We start from the raw sequence: 20374 nt of genomic DNA on the forward strand, positions 1-20374 counted from the left end.
TGGCTTAAGAAATTTAGTAATGCCATTTGGTTAATGTGAAATCAAATTTCTCCTTGTAATTTTCAGCAAATCACCATAGGAATAATTACAAATAATTTTCGATTGAATTAAATGCTTTAATTGATGCAGTTAGAGATAAAGCTTCCCAAACAAGTTATATGATATTAATAAAACCAGCCAAGAGGAAATGCCTTCATCTTACATATAAACACAGGGCTTTCATACAATGAGGAGAGAATGAGAGACTGAAGTTAACCCTGGTGTGAGTTAGGCACGAAGCCACAGGGCGAGGATACCTTCCCTGTTCTGTTTTTATGAATAGCACCTACATCTTTTTGTGAATCTTACCTGCAAAATCTATTTGAATTTCACTTATAGATATGTGCAAGTGATTTGTTCCAATACTTATTTTTACACTCTGGCTGGAAATATTAGTAGGATTTGATCTGATTTTGTAAATCACTCAGATCTAATACATTCTTGGCCAAAAAACTTGTGGAACACTATTCAAGAGATCTGGATTGACTCTTAGCTCTGCTGTAGTCTTCCTCCTGTGATCTCCAGCGTGCCTCATTTCCCCATTTCTAAAAGACGCATAGTGACATTTCCTTTCATTTCCCATTTTTTTGGGATATGACATTGTACTTTGGTATATATTTGTGTATGGCCCTGATGATAATTTGGGCCTTCTGAGCGGTTAAAACAAACAAATAATACACCCAGCAATGGCAGTGGAGAAAATACACTAACTCCAGCAAAATTCAATATAATATTGGCACAATTTCTCAGTTGAGCAAGCTGTCCAAGAAGCATAAATTACACCAGACAGTAGGTTAAACAAGAATATTTCAGTTTAAGCAAAGACTCCAAAAGAATTTTCATATGTTGACCAAGTAGCAATCTCACTGATTGAATGGTGGCCTACATGAATGCTAAGAAGTAATTCGGTAGTTCCTTTCTTAGCCAAAAACATTCAGTTGTGTGGAGGAAATGAAATAGCATAGAGGAGATCAATCTTTCACTCATGAGTTAGGCATGGCTTGCAAAATATTTTCATAGGGCTCATGAGGCAGAAACTCTATTTGTAGTTTGACACTGAAAAGCTTCAGCTGATCTGAAAATGAGCATCAGCATGTCGCATGCTCCAGGTCTGTGAGATATGCAGCATATTGAGTATATGTAGAATAACTGACCATAACAATAGTAAATTTTAGAAACAAGGGGGATATGGCTTCATCAGAGTTGGAAATGTGCAAGTGTCTTGCGCCTGAGATAATGCTGGGCTTCTTGACAGAGTAAATATTATTCTCTTAGAAGAGCAGACACTGGCAGTAGAAAATATGTGCGTTTTTTTACTGTTGATTAATATAGTATAAGAAATATGGTTTCATGATATCTTCCTTCCAGATTCTCTCTGAAAATGATTTGCAGTTCTAAGCAATACAGAAATAGATTTAAACAATAGATAAGAGGAGAATTAAAAGGTAAAAGAATCTTTTCAAATAGCAGTTGAAGCAGTAAAGAGCAAGAAGGAATAGAGGGAGAGATACAGGATTATTACTTCTGTATAACAAAAGCTATAAAAGAGTATCCATCCTTGCCCAAGTTGTGGGCAGATTTTGGTTAGCAATAAATTGGAATAGGGGAAAAAAATGAGATAAGAAGTTGAGAGCAGCAGTGACAGAAAAGCACCTAGCAGTGTTGATATCATTTAAAAAAAGATACAGGTGGAGTTTTATTGCAGTTGCTGTAATGTGCTATATTGCAATTGGTTGATCTATCTAATGCTGGCAGAAATATGCAAGAAAAAGAGTTCTTCTACAGGTATTTATATATCTTCACTTTTTTCCCCACAACTGTTAGTCTACAATCATGGAAAACATTAATAATCTTAACTCAAATATTACTAATTGCATTCAGATCTTTAATGCTAAACTTTGGTTTGGTAATTTGGCTTCCAGCAAAGGAGCTGCATTACTTAGGAATGCAATCCTGTTGTCAGTTTGATATATTATGGGCAGTGTGCAATTTAGTTGTCTGTTATAAAAACAGTTGAAAACTCAGAACAAAGGTTTACAACATGAATATGCTGTAAAGATACCTGTAATACTGTGAGAACTCCATTTTTCCGTTGTCACAGAATATTTGGAAAATTAGCTTTTGTGTTATTGGAAATTGCCACATACAAACATTTGAAAAAAATGTTTTCAATTTTCAGCATCACCTAAAGCTGCGAGCAGAAACATCAAAGCTTTCTGACTTCACGTAAAGGAAGACTAGACGGCATAGAAAACTTCCTTTCCTCCCCATTTTATGTACCTGCTGAGAACGCATACTTCACAAGACTCATGGTGCTTCCAGATGCCCCAGTATACCAAAAAGCTTAAAAAAGATGTTGTCTTCGTCTTGGCATCTGGAATTTAGGCAGGAAATTATTCATGAAAGAGGTACTGCCTCTCATTATCCTGAAAGTTAGGTCTTTATTTTATTCCCTAGGAACTCAAGCTTAGGCCATGCCTTTGATCCCTTCCCTACACCCCAGCTATACACATCATTTGTCAGCCTTTCCATTGTGACGTTTCCTGTATCTGTAGAAAAAGAGGGGACTTTCTAAGAAGCATCCTCTTTCTGTGCACATATAACAGAAGTGAAGCCTGATTACTTGTTGTGGGATTTCTCTTACCAAGAATTCAGATAACAATAAAGTTAACTTTCAACTTTCAAACAAAGGAGCATTTCTTTTCTGGATAATACTCAAATGACATTTGAAACCTATGTGACGTGTTCTTCTGACTACGCATGGACTTGCTAGTGCCAGAATTTGATTTTGGTTCATTTTTAGAGTTTTCTCCCACAGTTCAGTCTCCCTGCCCTTTAACCTCAGAAACAACTGAACTGTTTTCCCTGCTGGCTTGGAGCTACTATTCAGAGCACCAGTACGAGTCAATAAACAACACTGTAAGTCTGTGACATCCTAGTAAGGGCCACCCTCATGAAAGGTTATTTAAAAATTGCTTCTGCCTTGGACTGGTGCTTACAGGTGACCTGGCGTAAATGCTAGGAAAGTCAGTGACAGCTCCCTGAACCACTTAGGTCTTTAATGACAAAGCTTCAAATCAACATGAGCTTATTATTCCATTCTCCAGTGTGGTAAGATTTCTTATATTAACATGGTTCCTTAGTATAATGAAAAAACATGTGTTCAGTGGTGGTGTGTCCAGATCTAGACCTGTTAACAGATCTAGAAAACAGCAAACACAGAGTGGGTGTTCTTTAACATTTTGGTTGCAAAAAAAGTGCTTGAAGGGCCTTTGGTGTGGGATGGCTCCTGCACTACAGGTGAGTCCTACGATATCTGGGTAGCACATCTAACACTGCACAAGCTAAGTGTTGAGACAAAGAAGTTATTTACCAGTTCCATGTGATATTACTTTCACTTCACAATGAAGTAAATCGGAGATGAACCCATTACCTCAGTAAGGGCAGTGCAGCCCAGATCCTCCAGAGTACTATTTCTCTTTAGCTGACACTTATTTGGAGCCCTGGCCTTTACAGCAAGACTCTCAAGCTTTGTTCCTTGCTTGTTTTGTATTGGAACTGAAACCCAAAGACTTTCAGCACTAAAGCATAAATTACCACACCTTGACAAAGAACTGAGTGCTCTTACAGCTTCCTACCTTCTGTGGTGGCAGGGAGGTGATTGCTGACAGTACAGCAGGTTCATGCTGCCTTGCTGGTGTGGAGATCAGAACCTTTAAGGAAACCATGGGCTTCCACCCTGGGATCTCAGAGGCATGTGCAGCACTAAATGTTATTTCAGAAAACCTGATAGAGAAAGGAAAGAGGTTCCTTATGGATATATTATAAAAACAAAGTGAAATATCTTTAAAAAATAAAATATAAATCTATGAAATCTTATATCAGTAACACTGCATATCTTGCTTTTAGCTTACAAATCAATGAAGTTTAAAACAAAATACTAGAAAATAACATATGAAATGTCCAGCTCTAGAGAATTCTTACTTCTTTTTTAAAATAGGGTTACCTCATTAAGCAATGCAACAAAGTACGGTACTTCACTCCCTGCCTCCCATTAGATGCTAGTGAGGCAAAACATTCAACCTAGCATTTGGATGTTAGCAGCCAAATCAGGGAGATAAACTTGTATCTTCCCATAGTCATGTAACAGAGAGTAATACGCAGCCAACAGAGTTGGTTTAAACAGAAGCTGTAATTACCACAAAAAAACAACAACCCTAAAATCTCAACATTGCTGAAAAGTTCATTGAAATTATCATTTCAGTATTTTCTATCAGCTCTACTGACAGATTATAGAAAAATGATTTGCATGTACGCATAGAACTTCTGTGGATCGTAGTGGAGAAAAAGCAATATATCAATAAGGGGACTGTCTGTGCTTCTGCAAATTATTTTGTTATATTGCCCATGTTTTCCTACTTTCTTATGGCTTTTTTCATCTCCATGTCCTTCTCTAGGTTTTCTTTTCTACTTTCTTCTGTTTTTTCCTTCTTGGTCCTTTATCCTATCTCTATCTCCTTTCTCTCCTTTTTTCTCTCTCACCATCAGGAACAGCAGACATTGCAAAATAATACAATGATAAATGAGAAAAGCTACTGAGAATCTGAGAAATGGAGCAGAGCTTTGATCTTTCAGACTTCGGTAATTTTACAGTGATGTCAACATGACTGCAGTCAAGGCAATTACACACATGACATCAAGAACTGTGGACAGTTCTAGGTACTTCTATATCGAATAGCTCCTGGAAGCTTACTCTGTGGTTTATGCTATACACAAAGTTCAGGTTCTGTATCACAGAAGAACACTGGTTTCAATCACAAACATATCTCTTGGTAAGACCTAGTCACATGATTCTAGTCTTCTGCAAAATCCAAGTCCTCTAGTGAAATCACCTCTGTGAGTTAAGAAAAATTATCTGCATTTTACCAATGGGAGAAAGACCTCTGAGCCTTGCCAAGAAAGTCACAAAAGCTTGTAGGAAAAGCAGCAGGAGAATCCTTATGCTTAAAATAATTTCCATTTACCTCCATAATTAAACCCTGAATTGGTACCTGAACTTAGAAGCCCGCGTTTGGTATAACCCTATCAGAGATTCTCCACTGTATTCTTGCTAACCCCTTTCTGGATTTCCATCCCTCCAAATCTCTTAATCTGTTTTGTTTCCCTTGGTAGCACCCTTTTCTCCGCATTTCTCCAGCTCCAGTTCAAGGAAGCATACTTGCTCAGGACAGCACTCAGATTGCATGCCACAAAAATCAAGTCAATTCCAAAGGACCTTTGGAAAGCTTTTCAAGCTAAGCGTATGTTGCTTTGCCAGTCTGTACCTGGCAATCTATCACTAAAATATACAGAACTGAAGCAGAAACTAGAGTTTCAAAAAGGCTGGGTGACATTATAATTTCAAATTATTTCTATGGATTAAATATGCAAATTCGATATTGCTACAAGAAGCTGCAATTCAACAAATAACACACTTGAATTGGTATAATGCATGGTTTGGAACCTGCTAAATGTTTGTAAATATGTCTGTTTTTATAACTGGGAAGGCAATACTCATTGGAACTCCTAGCATTCGATAATATTTTTTAGATTTAAAATAAGGATGAGTCTTTTGTCTGCTGTTTAGAACATTTGAAAGTTTGAAAGAGTAGCATATATGCCATGCATCTTCATTTGCCTCATTCTTCAGCGATCTTCTGATTTTCACTAAAAATATTTTGAAAACATTAAGCCATTTTTTAGTAATGACTTTAGAAATTTGCTGTAAAGAATCTCATGTTTCTAGACCTGACTAAATTAGGTTTCTGCTATAGTCTCTCCCACAGGTTCCTTTTGTTTTTAAGTACAAGCAGCCGAGCTGAATTGCCACCTGTACGTATTTTCAGCATATTTTTTCCTCAAAGCCACATTTTCACCTCAGTCTCCACATCAAACTCCTATCAATGCCAAGGGGAAGCTCCACATATAGAACAAGGGGTGAATACAGCAATTAGCACTGGGTTAGTTTTGTGTGCCTTCTGCCTGCTGCTGTCATTTGCATATGCTGACTTTTCCTGTGCAAAAAAGTCATCTGAGAAACGCACTGTGCCGTTTTGATTTCTTTCATGTGGAAAAGAGAAAAGCAAAACATATGGAACAGAAAGATTCGAAAGATCAGCAGCTGTGATAACTGCAGCAATTGCACTGGAGACAATAACAAACATCACAGAAATTCAGCATTGTACAGGATGCCAAGATTTGCCTCTTGATTTATTTAATTTTCAGTTTTCACAAAAGTGGTATACATTAACTGAACGTTAATGTTAGTCCTTAAGTGCATATTTACCACGACTAATTAACCATTTTTCATTTCTCTTAATACCACATGTGCAAGACAGTAAGCATCCCAGTATTCATGAAACATCTCAACTTTACTTTGCTTCATTATTATAGTGAAAAAAGAAACCTGTTGTTTTAAATACAATATAAATTCACAGACTTATCCAGCTTTCTCTGCTTTAAATGCAGATCTCCTCCATTTTCCAGAAGAGTATTAGAAAGCAACTAAATGATACAGTTTAACAGTGAAATTGGTATTGTAATGTATTCTTAGAGGATTCAGTCTCACAAGATGTGCTGATAGGCTTTAGATCTGAGCTTTACAAATATTAGATTCACAGTCCCTGTATACTCAAGTCCTTTCTAAAATCAGCAGATTGTGAAAATGACAGGCTCTGAAGAACTATAACTGCCCAGTGCATCACGTGAAAAGTGACAGGCCAATCAGTGAAATAAAAAATGAAGGTACCAATTTACAGTGCAAATGACCAAACTAGCAATTTAAATTATTTTAACAACGTCATGCAGCAGAAACCATCTATAACCATTTAATCAAAAGGAAGGATTGCTAATCTGGTGCCCGCTGGTCCAGCATTGAAGATACCATGGAAGAGAGCAATTGGGAAAGTCTCTCCTCTTCTTCAGAGCTGCTTTCTTTTTCTTGGGCTCTAAATAAAGCAGTATCAGTAGCTGCATGATGGCTGTGAAAACACATCTTCAACCATCTATCCTGGCTGAATAGATCCCTTCAATCAGTTTTTTTTTTCCTCATCAGAAAAATTAAAAGGCCATGTCCTCACTGCTGCAGGATAAATCACTTCTCTAATTAGAAGTTCCTCTTCTTAGTTTCCTATGCAGCCTAGCAGATAACTCTTCTAGAATCTCAGATGAGGTCAATTCTGCATTTACCATCACATCTGCACACCTACATGCAAAAATTGAGAGTTTAAGAAGTCAAGGTGCATTTCACTTCAAAAGTAAGAAAACATGCAAATTAGTATTTCTGTGACAACAGTGGCCGAACTAGTAGGGTCTAATCCAATCCCTATTATATTCAGAAAACTGCTATTGACTTCGACAGGAGTTGGCATGAGTGCTTAACTATGCATAAATATGAAAAGCAGTTGTCAGTGATTTTCAGTGTGAAAACTGTACTGCAGGCATTATAAACAGAAGTGGCAGGTGGTAAATATCGAGTCAGAAAGTTCTGCAGTTGAAATGAAACACTCTGCTTTCTATGAACCAAGTTTTCAAACAATTCTCTGAGGTCTGTAGAGTTCAGGGAAACTTTTAGTACTTCATTATTTCCAAAACTTGCTGTTCATTAAAGCTATGAACACAATATCAATGACAGAGGAAGTATTTAACCATATGCATTGTCATCAGACACTACAGTCAATGTTTTAGAATGCTCTACAATGCTCTGGTATCTTTGGGAAAACAGTAACAACAATGCTGCTTGTACAAACCTGTGTGTCAGTTGTGTAAACAGTTATACATATTCATTTTCAATTAAATTAATAGATGCATGTCCAAGTCTCAGTAGGATAAGCATCTTTGAAGAAGCTGTAGCATTATTTTTATATCTAAGGAGATGCTTCACAGCTAACCCAGAACATGTCTCAAAGGAAAAGTTACTTTATGCTTTAGAAATTTGTAATTTTTAAACAGTTTATTGTTTCATTTATTACAGAAGATGCCATGAATACTAGCTAAAGATTTCAGTGAAAAACACTGTGAGAAAAAAGTTAGTAGCTTTCAATTTTATTATAGCAGAATAATTGCAATTAATTTTTACTGTGCTTGTTGCTAGAAAAATGTTTTCTATCTATGAGATAATCAGAAATCAGTTTTGTAAACACTCAAAATTATAAGTCTACTCAAATTACTTGTGTTGCTCAGTTTGAGAAAACCAGGTATAAGTAGGTATTTGGAAAGAATCAGTAAGCAAAAGTGTTGACAATTCATATTTTAGAACCATAGTGTTTCTCCTTTTGTGGATCCTAATTTACATTTCATTGATTATGGACAAAAAGTTGATCTTTTCATTTAATTCCTGCTAACTGTCATGAACACTCTGCATCCTCAGGACAATTTTTAAACCTTGAAAAGCCAGGAACAGTTCTGAACACTTATATAGTTATTTCCTTGCTTTCCTCTTACAATGCTCATTAATGTATTGTACTTTTGCAGACTGCAAATATAGGAAAAAGGAAATAATGTATTTAAAATATATTCCTTTATAAGTGTGAAAATAGTTTCCAGACATTTTGGATTGCTTTTTTTTTTTTTTTTTTTTTTTTTTTTTGCTTGTCTACTGCAGCAGCCCCTCTGCTTTGATTGCTTCCTTATCTGTGTAGCTGGATCACTTGTGCTGTTACAAGTTATGTCAGTCCAGTATCAGAAGTAGGAATTCTCAAAAAAAAAAAAAAGAAAGAAAATCAGCTGAAACCATGTGTTGTGGATGCCCACAAGGGGTTTTCTGTAGTGTTTATGAGGTATCTTTAGCCCTGCTTCAGCAATAGCAAAAATGTCCACAAACAGGCAACTCGAAGAGCTCCCACGGTGTAAGGAAGCTGGGGTTTCCAGGAGCCTTTTCTACTCTAAGCTGCTTAGCTGTATGGAGCTAGCCAGGCTCCGCAGGGGTGAGGGTGAGAGGATGTGCCACAGCCAAGGGTTGCTGTTTTCCCCCGAGAGAGTGAGGGGGGAAGTGGAGAGTCAGGTGCTATGAGACTGCCCGCTGGGCTCGCTATGGACTGTTTTCACAGCTAGGCTTTGACTCACAGGAAGAGAGCATTTTTCCCACGCTATCCTCTCAGCATTCCTCCCTGTTATGTGGTCCTAGCACAGGAAAAAATATTTACCCTATGAAAGTACATGTGATACTTAATATGACAAATATATATTTTATAAGTAAGATTTGAGAATCAGTCCTTCCTTTAACCACATGACAAGACATGGCTGCAGTAACTAGAGTTCCCCTGTACCTTTAATCAAATCCAGAGATGTGGCTGCAATATAACTTTCACATCTGGAGTCTGGGCCTCTCTCGGCTATATTTGGATCAGGGCTTTACTTCAGCCAATTGCAGGGAAATGAGTCAGTCACAAAATCAGTATCAGAAATACAGTTATACTTTAAAACTTTCTTTTTTGTCTGTCTTCAAGAATGGTTTCGGAATCAAGGTACAGAGCCTGGTGTTCTTACACAAATGTTAATATATTCAAGCAGCAGAAATGTATGTCTCATGATGACCTTAAGATTAGATACACTAGCAATTTTAACATTTACTTACATATTCCATGAAAATTATTTTCTGCTGACTGCAATAGGGACCTGATTCCACAGGGGAAAGAGGAGATAACTCATTTTCTTCTCAGAAAACCAATCAACTTATTTTCTTATCTCTTGGCTTGCTGTCTAGTGCTAGCTATCTAGTTTTGCAGCAACACAGATCAGAATCCATTAGAGGTGTAGCACAGACAAAAACGGTTGATTGTGTTTTCTCTGTATTTAAAACAGATGTCATAAAGAAAAAAGGGCAGAAAGGCGAGGAAAATCCTCGTTAGATGGGGAGAAAATCTTGTAAGCGAGGTCTAGATTTTTAGCTTGTGCTAATCAGTCATACAGGACAGTCATTGGGAAGAGTTAAAACGCTGAATTTGCATTGAATAAAATGTTTGCACTGTTACACTAATTGATTACTATGAGTTATATTATTGTATCATAGCTTGTATACCTTTCACTTAGCTTCGTAATTACTACAGTTCCACTAGATAGTTTAGTAAGTCCTGTGGTGCCTCAGTGCTGTGCTGTGTTAGTGGTATTCCCTTCCTATCAAAAGTGTGCTGTGATTTATAGAAAAGTTTTGCGTATACTTCACTTAGAAATAGCCCAAACAGTGCTACATTTGGCAGTAAGGACATTGGAACTGGGCTTGCACAGCATACAGTGGCAATTAGTGCTTTGGAGTTAAAAACCAGTAAGACTGTATTTCATAACAATAGCAAGACCCTCTAAAAGGGTCTAGGGTAGAGACAGATCACAACTAGGGACAACTTCTCAGAAGGAAAGGTTCAAGTTTGGGTTAATGCCTGACTAAATACATACTTTTATAGAGATAGAGTCAAACCTGAGATTGCTGAATCTAGCCATTTCTTGGGTATCAGTAAATTGTTGTGAAATCCACTGTCAAATAGCATGTCTCTTCTCACCTGATCTACAGAAGATAACAACTTTGTTATCAGTTGCTGCCTTTGCTAAAGTAGCAAAAATCAGTGCAGTGAAAGAGCCTATAGTTATGCTGAAAAAAACAGCACTATCCATCATGAAAGTAAAGCCTGTGCAGTAATACCTACAAAAGAGCAGTAATGAACTGGGATTGAATGGTCACCTACGTTTGGGAATTCCTAGAGCTCAAGTCCTTGATTTTGCAACTTTCTTCTTACAGAATTGTATTCTCTATCTAATTTGGTCTGATGAATATGTTAATTACATTTGTGTTGCCACTGCAGAATTAGAAACTCCATCCCTATTGTGCAGTTTACCTAATATGCACATGACATGCATGATACATTTTTAAAATTATTCCTGGGTAATAACAAAGTTGTCCTCAGGTAGTATAGTGAATGTTTTTGCTCTTTTAAAGGCAGGACCAAATTACTGGCAACAGGTAGACTTCAGTGGATGGGTTAATCTCTTCCTTGAGAGATGCAGGAAAACATCTCACTCCTGTACACAAGGCCACATCTCCAAAATGTCCTCTACCTAGTTCAATAATTGGCAGTTTTATATGTGATATGATGCGCTGGCACTTAGAAATTTGTAAACAGATTTGACAACCTCCTCCAGTTATTTACATCTTGTGCTCTCCAAAGCATCAACCCCCAAACAAATTAACATTTTGAAAGTGAGTGTACTCTCAATGTGTTCAGGTTAACAATGAAGCAGCTGAAGAACATTAACTTACTTATTTCACATGATTTAACAACACTAGTAAATGCTTACTCTGACTTCTTAAAGTATGAACCTATAGTCTGATGTGAGCTGAGCAATTTTCTCTATTTTAGATGCCTCCTTAATATCGCACATATGTTCAGATCATTGATGCTTTGATTCTGGTGCTTCTGCTTGAAGCAGAAAAAAGAAAGTGCAGACATTACACTTCAGGTTAATAATACAAATGATAGGATTTAGTTATTTTCCCTGAATTTGTTTGCTGACAGGCACAAGTGTTGAATCTGCAATGAGCTATTACTGATAGGGTGATGGGTACCCTGATGGCTAGAAGGAGTTGTCTGATTGATTGTGTTTTTGCCTGTGCATAAAGTAACAGTTCCTGCCTAGCTCTGCACAGAGGCCTGTTGGCCTACTTGCAAGGGGAAATGGTTCCTGAACACCACAGAGGTTGGAGCTCAGTGGGAATTTGAAGCCTCCGTCTTACATAAAGGCAAGATAGAAGTCAGCGGTTACTTCTGCTGAAGCAATGGCTCCCAGACCATGCTGAGCTCCTGCAGGCACTGCATACTCTCTGGTGCTGCAGAAAGGTAGATTCAATCAGAGATATATTGCCAGTGTGGCAAAACAAACTCAAAAACTTTTTTTTTTTAAATTGTTGTTCAACATGCAGCAGTTTATCTAACAAAGTAGTAGTTGGGTACAGTTCAAAATAAAAAAGTGACAATACAGCATACTATCATACTCTGTTCCATTTTGAACAAAGGACTCATCTTGTAATAAGAAAAAAAATTAATATGGCTTCTAATTTTTGTTCCACTTCTGTGAGTTAATATTATAAAACAACTTTAGCTACTGTTAGCAAGTGGCATTGCTTAGATCTTATAAACAGATGTTTTAATATTAGGTGGTTTTACTGTATGATTGATTCACTGCGTTGTATTTCATGTTATAATCAAGGAAATGTTTTAGTAGAGGAAAATATTCAGAAGCAACTAATACAAATAAGCATACAGGAAGGCATTTTGCTGGGAGACAAGTTTAGATATAAGTATATGACGAAATGTTTGCACAAAGCATTTTGAGCACTGTTAAGTAATTTACTGTACTGTATGACTATACTATGTAGGTCATCTATCTTAGGTTTTTTGTGTGGCACTGTGCCATGTTGGATTCAGCCAGACATTGGTTGCTTGTAGTTTGATCTTAGAGTAGATTACTTAATTTTAATTATCAATTTGCTTCCAAAATATAAATATGACAGCAATTAATATGGCAGAGACAGAGAATTCACATTAAACCTTGCTGCTCCCCTGAATGAATTCTCTCACAGAATCACAGAATAGGAGGGGCTGGGAAGGACCTCTGGAAATCACCTGGTCCAACCCCCTACTTCTAGCAGGATCAGCTAGAACAAGTTACCCAGGACCACGTCCAGTCAGGTTTGAGTATCTCTACAGAGGGAGACTCCACAGATTCTCTGGGCAGCCTCTTCTAGTGTTTGAGCACCCTTGCTGTAAAAAAGCATTTTCTTGTGTTCAGATGGAATTTCCTGTGTTTCAGTTGCCATTTCCTCTTGTCCTGTCCCTGGGCACCACAGAGGAGAGTCTGGCTTTGTCTTCTTGACACCCTTCCACCAGATATTTATACACATTGATGAGATTCCCCCTCAGTCTTCTCTTCTCCAGGCTAAACAGTCCCAGCTCTCTCAGCCTCTCTTTGTAAGACAGATGCTCCAGTCTCTTAATCATCTTCATGGTCCTTTGCTGGACTTGCTCCAGTCTGTCCATGACTGTCTTGTACTGGGGAGCCCAGCACTGGACCCAGCATTCCAGATGTGGCTTCACCAGCACTGAGTTGAGGGGAACCTGCTGGCCTGCTTGACCAGCTTGACCTGCTGGCAATGCTCTGCCTAATGCAGCCCAGCAGGCAGTTGGCCTTCTAAGCTGCAAGGGCACAACTGGTGGCTCATGGTCAACTTGTTGGCCACTAGGACCCCCAGGTCTTTCTCTGCAAAGGGACTCTCCAGCCTGTTGGCCCCTGGCCTGTACCAGTGCAGGGGGCTGTTCTTCCCTAGGTGCAGGACTTTGCATTTTCCTTGTTGAACTTCAACAGATTCCTGCTGGCCCATTTCTCCTGCCTGTCAAAGTCTCCCTGAACAGTCTGGAGAAAATGTATGCACAGAAACTTTTTCCAAGTTTCCTCATGTGTCTCTTTTTTTCGTTATGGTCAGAAAATTTCTTTAAATGTTCTGAACAATGGGAGGGATGGGGTTCATCATTCTTGAAACACATGTAGAACTGTGTGATTTAACCTGTGATGAATCCCATATCTCATCTTTCCCATGCCTTTTTAAGGACCACTCTACTGCTGAAAATCCTTCTGTAAATTCTGAAATGGTGATTCACTGTTTTTCTCCTGACAGACCTTTAAACATCACTCATTAGTGTATGAGTGAGGTAAGTCTTTCTGTAATACAAGAGACATTTTTCTGAATTTTAGTTATATCAAGTGCAAGATGCATTTAAGATAACAAATGCGGAATTAATGTTTTAATTAAGGAGGAGTTAGCATGTTTTTTCACTATTTGAATCCTTTGAAGTGTCAAGGAATTAGGCTTTCTACTTTGCTTTCCTGAAGATTTGATCTAGGGTGTCTTGTCATTGCAGAGGCCAGTTTATCCCAGAACTGGTATATATGATGTCAAAGGACCATCCCTTGGTCCTCTTGGAAAAACAAGAACTTCAGGATAGTTACAAAATAGTTCTGCAGGGAACCTCCATTAGGAACTGTGTCGATATTATTTGGAATTTAAAGATTTGTACTGTAATAATACTATTTTGGCACAACTTCATGGTTCTCACTGCACTTTCTTGCAAGTCAGTGATGATTTGGTCATAAACAGCAGCTAGCAGGAGCCCAAGGTCACATTCAGAGCGAGGGCACAGATTCCAGTCCCCATCAGGAGAGGAGGAGGACAAGAGCACTGCAGCATGGGAGGCTGGCTGCCTACACTCCAACAAGAAGCTGCAGCCACAGTAGCTGCATGTCCGGCAGCTCTGCTGATTCAGGGACCTTCATGCCATTTTCCCCCAGAGAAGTTCTGGCCCATGGCCACCCTCTGGGACCTCTGCTTCCAGCCTAGCAGCTTCTGGAGGCTGCAGGCTTTCCAGGTGTATAATGATGCCATCTTTGCCATCGCTGAGATGATTCTACCTGTAAGACATTCTTCCAATGACATGAAATATAATTTAATTAAAATACAATACAGTAGTGTGGGAGTGAATCCCAAAATAATTCCAGATTACTGTTCTGTCTTCTCAAAACAGAGAAATAGTTCCACTTGTGGGAAAAGAATCTCATGGGTATTGCTTAAGGTTAGTCACTACCTTTGTTCTTATGCAAATGCCCTAAATATTTGCTGGTATCTAATTTAACCTTTATTAACTCAGTCTTTCATTTTTCACTGACAGATAACATAACAGAACAGCATGCAAATGCATTATTTCATGCACTGGGAGATACTTTAAATGTCTTATTATCTTACCATACTTAAACATTTTTTCTCAAAAACATATTTCAGAAAGTTTTCTTTTCCCCCTGAAATTCGAGTATACGTAATTAAAAAAAAGTTTCAGTGGTGGTATTTGATAAATTAAAGCTTTATCTTGAAATTTAAGGCTGCATTTCAGCAAAGCGTACAAGTATAAAAATAAGATTCATCAAAGCCATAACTTTTTATTCCTCGACAACGGTTCATGTACATATATATACTATTTATTATTATTATTAACAATTTATTTCAGTACACAGAGCAATCCAAATAACCAAAGAAAAGGTGGATCTTTGGGTTTTTGTGTTTTTCTTTTTTTACTGAAGTAATTTGAGCTTATGTAATGACTTCTGAAGGAAAATACTTCTATATAGACATAACTATTTATACTATAAGAAAAGCAATGTATATATTAATATATACATATTGAGTGTGGTTCTTGCTTGAAAATTTTCACTGCCTCATTTGCTACGCATACAGCAATAAAAAATAAGGCATTACTGATATCCATGCAGGAGAAACAAATGAATGTTTTCTGTATAAAAACTAAAATCAGAAATACAGAATATTATTTAAACATTCCTCACCACTTGTCATTAGCATTGTGTTACTCATTCTTAAAATAAGACTTTAATACTTTTGAAAGTATATATGGCTTGGCAACATCAGTATTATGGCATATTTTACAAGGGCCTTTTCTGCCAAACATTTTTTTCAGCAGCAGGTCCAGCCATAGTGGTTTCTGCTTGTTTCTCCTCTTATCCCTGCCTCCTGCGCTGGCTCTGCAGCGCTCCTCTGCTGTGCCATTAGAGATGCTTGGAAAATAGCAGTTGGATCATCTGTATCAGGATATTGTTTATTTTAAACCCTGGTCCAGTGGCTGTGTGACCCTAGAAGCCCTTTGGGTGTCTCAGGCGCAGGAATAAGTGGTGTGGTGCATAGGCAGGTTAAAGCCACAGTGCCTCTGAAAGAAATCCTTGTTGTACTGTATCTCCAGAAAGACAGATAGAACATTTCAGCTGCAGACCCATCAAGGGCCCTCAAAGATTACCTTGTTATAGCATTATAGAAGGATGAAGGGATCTGATTCAATGAGACAGTCAACAGAAAATAAAATCTTCAAGTGAAGAGCCTTTTCAGATTAAGTCTTACTGAAATAAATGTAACAAACAGGGATCAATTATTAAAATGCAAAGTTCAACCGTGTTGTCAGTGTGCTGTCTGAAAGATATTATCTGTAAAGCATAACATCCTTTGGTATTTCCAAGCAACTGCTCCATGTGGTCAAATTCCTCAGTTAGCGGCTTTTATGAGGGGTGCTAACTGCTGGTCTTGGATGGTCTGCTGTTCCAGAAGTGCAAGTACTAACTTTAATCATACATTCTCTATTATAGAAAGTATACCTCAGGCATCAAGTAATCAGAGATCTAAGTGTCCGTAACAAACCAATTTCATTGTGCCATATCAGGTAGTTTAATAGGTGCTTATGAAGAATCAAAACATTTTCTGGCTAGAATTACCAGTCTGCTCTCTACTTTTTCAAAAACCTCATTCATCAATGTGATCAAAGATATAATCAGATAAAACAGCTCCTCTGCCTTAAATCATTAGAGCCTCAATTCAACCAAGCACTTAACCATGCACACAACTTTAATTATTTGAATCACTGAAGTCAATAGGCATTATTACATGCTTAAAATGCTACATGACCTTAAGTGCTTTCCTGAGTAAGGTCCTAGAAGAGCCGTTATTTTAATGCAGGTATGGTAAAACTGGCACATCACAGGAACTTAAAAGAGTAAATAAATTTTTTTTTCATTCTTTAATTTTTTTCTTTCCTCTTTGTTTTGTAGGGGCACAAATTTGTTTCTGCAGTGATCTATAACTACCAATAATCTTGAACAGTGGTTGCCTTATCTACTCTTCTGGTTTCTTCCGCTCTTGTTAGTAAACAGAAAAGAAATATTTAACACAAAGCCAACTACTCTTAATCTCAGCAGAGAGACTTCATACAGTATGTTCTGTACAAAACTGAAAGACTTGAAGATCACAGGGGAATGTCCTTTCTCCTTACTGACTCAAAGTCACATTACTGATGAACATGAGAAGGACTGCACAGAAAATAGCTCCAAAGCAGCTTTGCCCATCTGCAAAGAAGTCCATGAAAAAGATGCTCACGGAAACCTTCCACAAAGGAAAACGAGCAGAAGTAGAGTGTATCTGCACACATTAACGGAAAGCATCTGCAAATTAATCTTTCCTGAGGTAAACAGATATTCATATTGATAATGATATTTCACTAGCAAAGTTTGTGTTGTATAGCTCTCCATAGATTAAACCCTCATTTCATCCTTTTCCATTCCTTCTGGATACAATTTTACCACAATCAATTTTGTTCACTCTCACACCATCCCAACCATTGTTTCCCTATATTTTTGCATTATAATTGCAACCTTCCAATTGCTCCTTTAAAAGCATGCATTTCTGCAGCAATTTTTTAATGTGTAGATACAACAAGAGAAACACCACCTCGTTACCTAATTACTTAACTTACGTGGTTACCTGATCAATTCACCTAACTGAATCTATACTGCTAAGAAAATTAGCTCTTATCACAAAAAAAAAATTAAAATAGCTGTTTTCATCTGCTGTGATAAAGATTTCTGATACATTATTTTTAAAAACGTCATTGTCTATTTAATGCAAAAGAAAATACAAAGCATTTATTCAAGCAAATAGTTCAACTAAAATTAACAGGACTTTCCTCTTGAGTGAGATTTATTGAAGCTAATAGACTTAAATGAGTAAATATTACAGAACTTGACACCTAGGTTCCAGTTTCCCCACAGCAAGAGCCATTTCTTACTCTCTGCCCTGTACGACTGAACAGAATAGCTGTGCAAATAGGAAATGCAATAGTAATACTGAAACACTGAAATAATAAATATCTTTTAGGTAAAATGAAGAAGGCCTACAGCAGTTTCACAAAGGGGTTCTTATGTCCCTGTTCAACTCCACTAAAGACAGGAACAGTGCATGCACAGTGGTTTGCTTGAGTAGAGACGAATAATGTTGTCTGTTTAAAGAACAAAGTAAAGCAGTATTTAAAAAGCATCTGCATAATATTCAGTACTTCGGGCTTGCCTCAGGTTCTGTGGAAAGTGTGAAGGAACCCTCTGGTACATATTGGGACTGGAGAGTGAATGGCCATCTCTGTATAATCACACAATTAGTTGTAATTCTGTTACTTGTACTAAGGACATCAGCGTATCTTACTAAAAGTGCTGGAATGCTGTTAAATCCATTTGCAGATCTGTTTTTGCAATTCTTCCACCCCTTGTCCTTTTACTATAACGCTACATTATTGGTTTCTGATAGACTACGTTTTACCTTTGTCTGCTGCATTTACACAGAAGACATTCATCCCTTTAAACTGATCTTTAAACTTGTACATGTAAAGGACTCTTGACTCACAAATGAAGTTGCAAAGCACCCTTCTCTATAGCGTGATGATTTCCATTTTCAGATCTTTTCTGTAATCTTCTATTTCATCTAATTTTAATTTTAATATATAGTTTTGGGGTAGTTTTTTTTACTAAATAATTGGTATCTTTTCCCTAAAGAGTAATATAAATGCACGCAACTGCTTATTATAGAAACACAATAGGCTAGTTTATCAGCTGGGACAAAAGATGGGTAAAGTCAAGATATTAGGCTTATGTACACCAGCAGCTGCTGTAGTTCAAGGCTATTGTCACAGCAATTTGCAGTTATCGAAGTCATATTCATCGGAGCTTTGTCCAAGTATAGCAGTCCATTCTCAGACTGTCTGTCTTGGGATCAAGACCTAAGCATCTTGACTGAATCATCCTCCTTCATAGAAGGGTTTAATTCATTTAAAAGCATATTTCTCATTGGCTAGATACTTTATGCTGCCCTACTTATGAAGACAGACTAGCATTACCCTTCTTTCCAACTGGAAACTCCCAAACATGGGACCATATCATGACCGCAATTTATTCATGAACTCTTCATGACGTCAATGAGTTGCACATGGAAGTCCAGGGCATAGTGGAACCCAGAATAACTTTTGACCCAATTTAAGATAAAATGCCATCCATGGGATTGTTTTATTTGCTTGTTTTGGGTTTTTCCAGAAATATAGAGAATACTGCTTGGGGTTAGGTAATGATTTGGATGACATTGCACTTATTGCACCTGTTTATACACAGATGTGATTTACATTGTGTTTACATATGTGATAGAACAGTTGCTCAATTTAGATTTTGTTTGGAAAAAAACTCTAGAATATAGTGTCTTTCTTTCATATGATATTTTCTTCTGGTGTGGGAACTTTCCTTTTGGAAACATAACAAGCAAAAGATGTAGTAGAGAAGGCTAATTTCCTCTGGTAATGAGAACCAGAGAAAAGCCAGAACAAAGAAAGCCTCACAGACAAATTATAACATGGCAGTATGCTACTATTCTATGACCGTTTCTATGTGGGAAGTTTGGGTTTTAAATGCTCAGAGAATACATACATAAGACAGCTTCACTGGCCCCAAACTATCTGAAATATGCGTGTTTGGAAAGTGTTACATCTATACCAGTTAGGAATTGCAGAAAGGATATGGAAGCATGGAACTGAGGTAAATTGTACTGTATCTTCATGATACTCTAATACATCTTTTATGATATAGATATATATTATCTATATATCTTTTTACAAAGGTTATGTGCTGTGACTAGGTTCTCATCTGGACACTTATTTGGGTTTGCAGAGTACAGAACCAAAACTCTTCTTTTTATACAAATATAAAATAAATGGTGCAAACATTGTCTGGAAATGTTATAGCCTTGAAAACAAAAAAGGAGGTAATCTGAAGCAAAGACTGTTGCCTTGATCTTTTATAGCTACTTTGGAAACGCTATATGTTAACTTTTCCAGTTTCTATCTTGACACTTTCTCGCCCATGAAACACTAAAATTGCCCATGAAAAATATTTTTACTCTGAATATTCCAAGAAAAGTTAGTAGTTAGGAGAGCCACTTTTTATTATGTGTTGTTGGGGGTATAATTCAAACTATGACTGGGCTTTTTAGATGAATATGTTTTAAACTGAAAATATATACTTTTCACACTGGGCAAACTACTTACGGTAGTTTTGCTTTGTGGGATATATATATTTTTTGATTTGTGCTTTGTGATAATGTAAAGTTGAGGTGATTATACTTGTTTTTAGCAGCACTCTCTTTGTTGTTATGTGACAACTTGGAGGTAAAGCACATCACTATATTTAAAATGCACAACCAGAGTGGCACATCAGCTGAGAGGGGTTAATTATAGTGGTACTGGAGTTGAAGACATCAGCATAAACTAGACCCCAGGCACAGAAATGGTATGCCTTATTAACCCATACACCATCTTGAAAAAATATGTTAGTTCTAAATAAAGCAAATTAATTCTTCTCTGCATAAAAATGTTATTCTCATGATTAGATTTTCAGC

At 37.3% G+C, this 20374-nt stretch overlaps 1 protein-coding gene and 1 long non-coding RNA gene across 7 annotated transcripts in view; one reads left to right on the forward strand and one right to left on the reverse strand.

Annotated features, from left to right (window-relative positions):
* The window catches only part of LOC104145552 (uncharacterized), a 145741-nt gene that overhangs the window by 105390 nt on the left and 19977 nt on the right, over window positions 1-20374 (reverse strand). For all 4 annotated transcript variants that reach the window (XR_011140999.1, XR_011141000.1, XR_694362.2 and 1 more), the window contains one exon: window positions 3678-3825. This is a non-coding gene — a long non-coding RNA (uncharacterized lncRNA). The remainder of the gene's footprint in view (window positions 1-3677; window positions 3826-20374) is intronic.
* Window positions 1-20374, forward strand: part of GUCY1A1 (guanylate cyclase 1 soluble subunit alpha 1) — a 37927-nt gene that overhangs the window by 5795 nt on the left and 11758 nt on the right. Inside the window, exons 2-3 of one of the 3 annotated variants that reach the window (XM_068942369.1) lie at window positions 2219-2447; window positions 16720-17131. In XM_068942369.1, the coding sequence (XP_068798470.1) occupies window positions 16883-17131 (249 nt within the window). In that variant the 5' untranslated portion in view covers window positions 2219-2447; window positions 16720-16882. Of the gene's footprint in view, window positions 1-2218; window positions 2448-13675; window positions 13773-16719; window positions 17132-20374 lie in introns of those variants that run through there. The other 2 variants (XM_068942370.1, XM_068942368.1) reach the window with 2 other exon arrangements.

The sequence above is a fragment of the Struthio camelus genome, chromosome 4 (genome assembly GCF_040807025.1).
Source record: "Struthio camelus isolate bStrCam1 chromosome 4, bStrCam1.hap1, whole genome shotgun sequence".
NCBI classification, from domain to species: domain Eukaryota; kingdom Metazoa; phylum Chordata; class Aves; order Struthioniformes; family Struthionidae; genus Struthio; species Struthio camelus.